At 57.9% G+C, this 8,309-nt stretch overlaps 1 protein-coding gene across 6 annotated transcripts in view; it reads left to right on the forward strand.

The window, feature by feature from the left end:
- The window catches only part of LOC111147855 (cyclin D3), a 95,024-nt gene extending 86,841 nt beyond the window's left edge, over positions 1-8,183 (forward strand). For 2 of the 6 annotated variants that reach the window (XM_022504115.1, XM_022504118.1), the window contains 4 exons: positions 2,633-2,848; positions 5,698-5,857; positions 6,360-6,496; positions 7,010-8,183. In XM_022504115.1, coding sequence (XP_022359823.1) covers positions 2,633-2,848; positions 5,698-5,857; positions 6,360-6,496; positions 7,010-7,177 — 681 coding nt within the window. In that variant the 3' untranslated portion in view covers positions 7,178-8,183. Of the gene's footprint in view, positions 1-1,409; positions 1,742-1,761; positions 2,240-2,632; positions 2,849-5,697; positions 5,858-6,359; positions 6,497-7,009 lie in introns of those variants that run through there. The other 4 variants (XM_022504112.1, XM_022504113.1, XM_022504116.1 and 1 more) reach the window with 4 other exon arrangements.
- The last annotated feature ends 126 nt before the right edge of the window (positions 8,184-8,309 follow it).

The following is an 8,309-nucleotide window of genomic DNA, read 5'->3' on the forward strand; positions in this document are numbered from 1 at the left end:
TTGTCTCTGGATGGTGAAATTGTAGGTGGTTATTTCCCTTTTTTTGTGGCTTATACATATTGTCTTAAGTTTTCTATAGTGTAAATGAGTATGCCTATGATATGAAAATGACACTAAAAGAACAGGGGCGCAAGGCCGGTTCAGTCAGAAGGGCAGGCAGCTCTAGATCTTCGGGTTGTGAGTTTGAGCCCCACGTTGGGAACAGAGGTTAGTTTAAAAATAAAGAAAAAAAAAACAAATTCATTGAGAAAATGCTTAGCGTAAAACTTGCCTTTTCCGTAACTCATTTCTCTAACAACTCACTTCGTCAGTGGCTCCTTCCTGGGGAGGATCCCAGGAAAGGCAGGCATCTCCTCGGGCCTTCTCCCATTTGGAGCCTTCCAGGAAGCCTATGGTCTGGCCCTTTGTCACATAGAATCCGGCTTTGGGGAAACTGCGAAGTAACCCAGACTATGGGAAGTAGAAGAAATGGAGCTGGGAGATTTTACAGAGCTAGAGCCAGGAATTCTCTTCACAGAGGATCTAGTTTCTCCACCCATGTTTTCCTCAAACAGCAACTAAGGCTTGTCCAAGGCCACCCAGCCAACTGAATGACAAGGTGAGGCCTTGAATCCATGGCCTTTCCGCCCCGTTGTATCACTGTAATATGCAGATTTAGACCCGTCCTTCTCATACTTAGGTGTGCCCAGGGAGCCCCAGGGATCTTGTTGAAATGCAGATTTGGACCCAGCAAGTCCGAGGTGGGCCATTTCTCAGCAGCTCTCGGGCCATGCCAATTTTGCCTGGCTGGGGATCGCAGTTTTCGTGGCCGTGGCCGTGGCGCGGAGCACGGATTCTGGAGCCAGACTTCAGCTTCCCAGTCCTAGCTGGGCCACAGACTATGATTGTGACCCTCACTGTGCTGCCGTTTCGTCATCTGCGAAATGAGTCTCATACGTGACTCGTAGAGCGCGAGTGAGAAATTATTTAGTAAGTCGTTACACGTTAAGTGCTTAGACCGGTGTGCATGAACAAGTGGCTAGCTTATTCTCAGAGCCTTTGGTGGGGGGCGGTTGGTGAAGCAGGGTTTGACGAATGAATGAATAACCTTTGGAAAAAAGTTCTTTCCTGGGCGGCTCGAGTTGGAGAAGCCAAAGGGGAGGGCTGGTCGGTGGGGAAGAGGCCCACCTCCACGGAGCTTCTCTCCTCCGGGTGGTCAGAAGGGCCGGGAGCGGCCGGGAGCGCCCGGAAGCCGGCCGGCCCGCGCCCCGCCGACCAATGCCGCCGCCCGGGGGGAGGGGGCGGCCAGCCAGCCCTTTCCGTCCTGGGCTCCGGCGGCCCCGCCCCTTGTGCGTTGCGGCGCTTGAGCATTCCACGGTTGCTACATCGTCGCGAGGGGCGGGGCGCCTGTCAGGGAAGCGGCGCGCGCGCCGGCGCGGGCGGGCTGGGGCTCGGCCGCGCAGTGCCAGCGCCAGCACCAGACCCGCGCCCCGCGCTCTGCCGACCGCCGCCTGCGTTCTGGCTCCCGAGTCCGAGCTCCCGCCCGCCTGTGCGCCGCCCGAATATGGAGCTGCTGTGCTGCGAGGGCACCCGGCACGCGCCCCGGGCCGGGCCGGACCCGCGACTGCTCGGGGACCAGCGTGTCCTGCAGAGCTTGCTCCGCCTGGAGGAGCGCTACGTGCCCCGCGCCTCCTACTTCCAGTGTGTGCAGAGGGAGATCAAGCCGCACATGCGGAAGATGCTGGCGTACTGGATGCTGGAGGTATGGCCCGGAAGGGTCTCCCCTCCCCCGCCGTCCGGCTCCGGACATCCCCGGGCCGCCTTGTCGGGACATCCTGGTCCCAACAACGATCGGCAAGATGCTTTGGTGGCCCGGATCCCCGGGGCCTGGCTTTTCACTCGGGTGCCCTAGCGGGCCGACTGCCTCCGTGGTGTCCCTTTCCCTTCCCCAGCCCTAACTCTGACGGCCGGTCGTTTGGCACCCTCACTAACCCTCTCTTTGGGCCGGGAAAGCGGGACCAGGGCAACCCTCTCCCCTTCGGCTTCTCTCGGCGTCTCCTGTTTCCCTCCCCCGCCCGGATTTCTCAGGAGAACGCGCCTGGAAAACCCTGGGCTTGGCCGCCCCCGCCCCAGAGCCGGTTCCTGTGTCTGTCGCGGGGTTCTGGCTGGGCAGACGGTGGGGGTGGCGCGCGCTGTTCCGGCAGTCAGGGAAATGAAAAGTGCGGGAGGCAGCGGCTGGAGTCTCCTCCCTTCCCTTTGGGTGTGTGCAGTGGGTGGTGGTAATGGGGGGTAAGGTCCCAGTTCTCTTGGCTACCGTGGGTGACTCTTCCGTTTCCCCAACCCCATTCTCGCCATGGGGGAGGGCAGTCTGAGTTTGGAATCTTTCTTAAGGAAGGGAGCCTCTGGCGTAACCCCCCAGCCCCCAGGGGAGGGGGCGAGGAGGCAGGCAACTCAGAGGAAGTGGGGGCCGTCACCTCGGGGAAGGCAAATCCTCCTCGGTATGTTAGTCCTTGTCACCGAAGGTACACTTATACCCCCCTCCCATTTTTTTGCTTCCCATTCCACTTCCCTTCGACGCCACCCGCCCCCCTCCTTCAGTCCTGCAGCGTTTCCCAGGCCCCCGCCCCAGAAGTGACTGTGCGCCCTCCCCCAGGTCTGTGAGGAGCAGCGCTGTGAGGAGGAAGTCTTCCCCCTGGCCATGAACTACCTGGATCGCTACCTGTCCTGCGTCCCCACCCGAAAGGCGCAGTTGCAGCTCCTGGGTGCGGTCTGCATGCTGCTGGCCTCCAAGCTGCGCGAGACTACGCCCCTGACCATCGAAAAACTGTGCATCTACACCGACCACTCCGTCTCTCCCCGCCAGCTGCGGGTGCGTGCCTACATCTCCCCACCCCCGACACAGTACCACCTCACTTAGCAGGAAAAGAAAAGCCCAGAGACCTCAGAGGCTTTCTGCCCCTGGGCAGGACAGCGGGCAGCTTATCTTGGGGGCAAAAGATGGGGCACCGCGGTGGGACCGTCAGGGTAGCCCCCGCCCAGGCTCCAGCAGCCGGCACCAGTCGGATCCCCTTCTCCTGACCTCCAGGGGGTGCCATTCCTTCCTGGTCTTTCCCCCAGATAGCAACAAGTCAAACTGCATGTCTCCACTCACTAGTACTTTGCCTCTGGGTTTACACAGCTACCGTGAGCTATTTATTGGCAGCAAAAGGACATGCCCGCACCCCCCCATCCCCCACTAGAGTTGGGGGGAGTGGAATGTGCTTTATGTGGGGGAGGGGGCTGCCTTGGTTGAGTCTTTGTCCCAGTGTGGACTTTGTGATTGAAAAGCCTCCCAGAGCCAATTATGGTCAGGCCCTGATTGCTCTCAGGAAGGGCTGAGGAGTTGTCATCCCACCTTGCTTCCTTCCTTTTATATCCCAGAAGAGCCAGCTCTTTTCTTGTCCTCATTCTGAGGAGCTTGAGCTGCTGCTTCCGACCCACTGGAGTCACCTCTCCCTTTCCCCCTCAGCCAGAGGCCGGAGCTGAGCTGCAGCTGCTTCCCATGTGATAATGCTGCCCCCTCCCCGGGCCCACCCTCTCTGCCCCGAAGTCTTTCATAACCCTGTGGGGAGCTGCTGTCACTCCTGTGGTTTGGGAAGTGGCTCCCTCGGCCTCTCGCTGGGAACTTGGGCTGGACTCTTCCCCAGGCAGGGAAGGAGAGTCAAGGCTCTCTTTCCCCCATTGAGCCCGGAGAGGAGGATGGGTGAGCTGGCACCTTCCTCCACCTTGCTCTACGGCCGGCCAAGTCTTCTCCTGACCCTGAGAGGAGTCTCTGGGCCCCATCTCCCGGGGAGGAGGGCAGCCTGGAGGCTGCTGTGATTGGCTGGCCAGGAGGCCAGGGTACTGGGGCCCCCGACTGCTGCTTGTGGAGGAACAGGATTCCTCTTCCTGCCAAGTCGCTCTCGGAGATGGGAGTAGGAGGCCGGAGTTGGGAATCTGGGAGGCCTCACAGCTCTTTTGTGATGAATCTGGTAGTTTTTGGCAAGTCTGGAGGTGGAGCCGGTTTCCAGGGCCAGCGAGCCAGATGTTTTTGGAGGGGCTTGGGCAGGAGGGTAGTAGAGGACTTCCTTTTTGTGAAAAGACTGGCAAGGGGTGTGTGCCTTTGTGAGAGGGGAGTTTTCCAGAATAGGCCACAAGGACTCTTCCTCCACTCCTGCTGCCTGAGCTGGGGGAGGAGTGTGCAGATGCCTTCCTAGAAGGTCAGAGTTGGAAGGGACTGCAGAGAGAACTCCAGTCAGTCCAAATCCTTGCGCAGCAGAGAGGCCCAGCTGAGGCCCAGAGAAGGAGGGGGAAGACTGCACCGAAGCAGATGAGGAAGGTCAGGGTCTTCTGGCTAGCCCAGGGGGCCTCAGAGCTTCCAGATGTGGAAGCTGCCAACCACTGCCACTAATTGCTCCCAGGGCTGTGTTGTCCACCAAGTGAGGGCGGAGATTTTCAGGAATTGCCCCGATCCAGGGTGGGGTGGCTTGCTTCTCTCACATGGGATTCCCTTCCTCCCCACAGGGAGGGCCTCACCCCTTCTAAATGGTTCCTTAGAGGCTAGGTGTTTTCTATCATTTCTGAGTTAGAAGTTGGAGCACTGGGACTAGCATGAGTAGAATGCTGGCTTCTCTGCCCAACTTTGGCTCTGGGCCAGGCTTTTTCTATAGGGCCCTGTGAGAGGCTTGGGGCTGATTTGGGAGGATGACACTAAGGTGGGGGCCAGGAACGGGACAGCTGTGGCGGGGGACCTGGAAGAGATTGGGTGGGGTTGCCATTTCTGCCTCAGTAAGGAGCCAAACCCATGAGTTCCTTCCTGAGATAAAACAGTGAAGAAATCTTCATGTGTGCAACTCAGAAATGGGGCCAGGACTAGGAACCCCAGACGAGTGGATTTGGGTGGGGCTCCCAGCCTCCCCTGCCAGGACCTAGCAGTGGTATGTAGGTGAGGGCAGGCAAGGATAGGGGTTTTGGTCCCTCAGGGATCATCTGGACCTATCTTGTTGGGTTTGGCCTCCCCTTGGCTTCTGAGGCTTAGATGGCACTAGCCACTGTGGTTCCAGGGAAAGGGGGTACAGTGGGGTGCTACATCTCAGACACCCCCCAGTGTCCCACCAACGGGATGTGGGTTGGGTTGGGCAACCTCCCCTTTGAGGAACCTCAGGGTTGGTTCAGTGGCTCTGTCACAGGAGGCATGGCCTCATGTTCATTCTGGTGTCTTCAAGAGGTGTGGACTTGGCTGGGATGCAGAACTGGAGGAGAGGCTAGTGGTGGTCTTCCCTTTCATAAATCCTTGGGATTTCGGAGAATCTGTTTCATTCCAGAGGAGGTTCAAAGTTATGATGCTGCCGGTGGTATTCGCTGGTGCTTTTCTTTCAGCCCTGGCTGGGGAAGTGTCCAGAACCCTGCATGAGGTCAGGAAAGGACCTGTATTATTGGCCCCCCTGAAAGATAACCAAACAGGATCGAAAGAGACAATTTATATAGACCATGTAGTTCTGGTACTTGGTAAGCGAGCAGCAGGTGCCCAAAGCCAACTCCCCCAGGACTTGCCATTCTGCAGCACCAGTCTGTAAACCCAGAAGCAGAACTGGGGTCTTGACCTTCAAGTCTGATGGGTTTCCTTCCCCGGCAGACTTCTGCTTTACTCCCTCTCCTTCCCTCCTCAACCACTGACTCCACCCTCTTTCCAACCTCCAGGACTGGGAGGTGCTGGTCCTGGGAAAACTGAAGTGGGACCTGGCTGCTGTGATTGCCCATGATTTCCTGGCCCTGATTCTGCACCGGCTTTCTCTGCCCCACGACCGACAAGCCTTGGTCAAAAAACATGCCCAGACCTTTTTGGCCCTCTGTGCTACAGGTAAGAGCCCTGTACACATTGTTTTTTTGCCAAATGAGGAAAATCCGAAGACTGGGAAGGATGGCATGTAACTGGATTGTGGTGTATACTCCTCAAAATTTGTGATTATCCTATCCTTTCTGAGGTGGGGGCCCCAGAGAAGGCAGCAGAACATAATTGGAGCGATATGGTATTTGAGAGACACCCCCCCCCAAATATGTAGGTAGCTTAGAAGTGACTTGCTCAAGGTCTCACAGTGATGAAGCTGGGAGCAGAACCAAGGTCGTCTTGACCCTGGTTTTTTTTTTCCACACCAGGAAGAGAAGTCATTCACTTCCCAGTCCCTGGTCAGGCTCACTAACCAACCACCCTGGACCAGATGGTGGTGTGGGAGTTTGCTGTCCAGCCTGGCGCTCTCAAGAGAGGCCCTTTCCTGCTCCATTCATGCTGCCTGGCACTTTTCTGAGCCACAGGAAGTCCTCACCAAGCCTTTGCCTCATGCTTCCCTCTCCCTCTTTCCAAGATTACACCTTCGCCATGTACCCGCCATCCATGATCGCCACGGGCAGCATTGGGGCTGCAGTGCAAGGCTTGGGTGCGTGTTCCACGTCTGGGGATGAGCTCACGGAGCTGCTGGCAGGGATCACAGGCACCGAGGTGGTGAGTGGGGGGGCGAGGCCTGCAGCCAGGGGGCAGTTCCTGATGCAGCGCTATTCTCTGGGTCTCCAGCAGAGGGAGATGTGCATCCCTAACCCAGTCCCCCTCCTGGTTTCAGGTGCCCCACCCTTGGGGCTTCTGTGGCCTTTTATCTACTGCATCAGTCTGGGGAAGAGCAGGCGCCTTGGGTGGGTTGAAGGGCACTGTCCCTGGGTGCCCTTTTCCTGCCAAATAGTGTGCAGGAGTGGGGGTGGAGAATCTGCTGTCACACGCAGGGCTGCTCTCACACCCCCTTGCCACATCCTCTTGCCAGGTTCTTAGAACCGAAGGCTGATTCCTGGGGCTGGGTTGTGGCCTAACCTCCCCAGTAGCCCTTCCCTGTGTGCTGGAAGGTGTCCTTCCCCCACACCTGCCTCCAGATGCTGTGGGTGGTGGGAAGCGGACCCTTAGTCCCCAAAGAGACAACCTTCTGCCATCGTACCCAGCAGTCACAGCTCACTGTTGCCCTGTTTGCAGGACTGCCTGCGGGCCTGTCAGGAGCAGATCGAAGCTGCGCTCAGGGAGAGCCTCCGAGAAGCCGCCCAGACCTCGCCCAGCCCAGCACCCAAAGCCCCCAGGGGCTCCAGTAGCCAGGGGCCCAGCCAGACCAGCACTCCCACAGATGTCACAGCTATCCACCTGTAGCCCTGGAGAGGCCCCCTCCAGTGGCCATGGGCAGCAGAATAGGGGACACTGCCACCCACCCTCCCTGCCTGCAGGAACGAACCACGCCACATCCAAAGCCTGAGGGGGCTCCTTCCTATTTGCCCCTTGCAAAGCCTAAGGGGTTAGGCCCTAAAATATCTCTGCAGTGTGCACTAAGGGGCCTGGCCAGCTATGTGTGGGTGGCTGGCTGGGCTTCTCCTTTTCTCTGCATCTGACCAGCTCTGCCGCTTCCCTGATCCTAGCTGGTGGCGGGCCAGGCAGGTTGGAAATGAAATTGAAGTAGGTAAAATACACGTACCAGCATTTCTTTTTGAGGTGCCCTTATCTCTGGGCCTCTCACGTTCTCAGATGCCCACATGCCCCTAGTGCCTTGTAAAGGTGTCGCACCTTCCAGAGTTCTTTCTGAAGAAGTTTCAGATACTCTGGTAGACGTGTGTGAGGGGAAACAGTCTGGACAGCTCCTCTTGACACACTTTGGAGGCCCCTGCATGATCCATGCCCACAGCTGCTCCCAGAGGGCTGGCCCAGGCCTCTGTCAGAGGGGCGGGACCAACCAAGCCCTCCTTGGTTTCCGCTTTGCTTTCCGCTCAGCTTCTCCTGTGTGATTGAGGGGGGCCAGTGCTGAAGGAAGAGGTGGTTTTAATTTATTGTTTTGAGGAAAGCTGTAAGAGGGTGTGGTGGGGCCCATCTACCCCACAGGTGGCAGTAACCCTGGTGGTTGCTGCAGCCCTCCCTTCTACTGGCTGGAGGATCTTTGTGGCCGAGGAGCTGCTACAGCCTGGGGTGGGGCCATGCCCTCCTCTCCCTTGGCCCTTTGCCCCATCCTCTGGGGGTGAGGGATGGAGCAGGAATAAACTGGAGGTGACAGCCCCCGTCTGGAGAGGGAGGCAAGCCCTGTTGACACAGGTCTTTCTTAAGGCCACAAGGTCCAGGCTGGTGGCCCAGGACCATCACGCTACTTAATAAAGATTCTGGAATAAACCTGGCTTTGGCTTCTTGGGTTGGATGGTGGCACGGGCAAAAGCTGTTTCTGGAGCGCATGATATAAAAAGCAGGGCGGAAGTCAAGGGTCATGACACAGGCAGGGGTCCTCACAAAGCCAATTTGTGAA

This window comes from Enhydra lutris, unplaced genomic scaffold (assembly GCF_002288905.1).
Source record: "Enhydra lutris kenyoni isolate GAN:26980312 unplaced genomic scaffold, ASM228890v2 scaffoldscaffold17, whole genome shotgun sequence".
Classification (NCBI taxonomy): domain Eukaryota; kingdom Metazoa; phylum Chordata; class Mammalia; order Carnivora; family Mustelidae; genus Enhydra; species Enhydra lutris.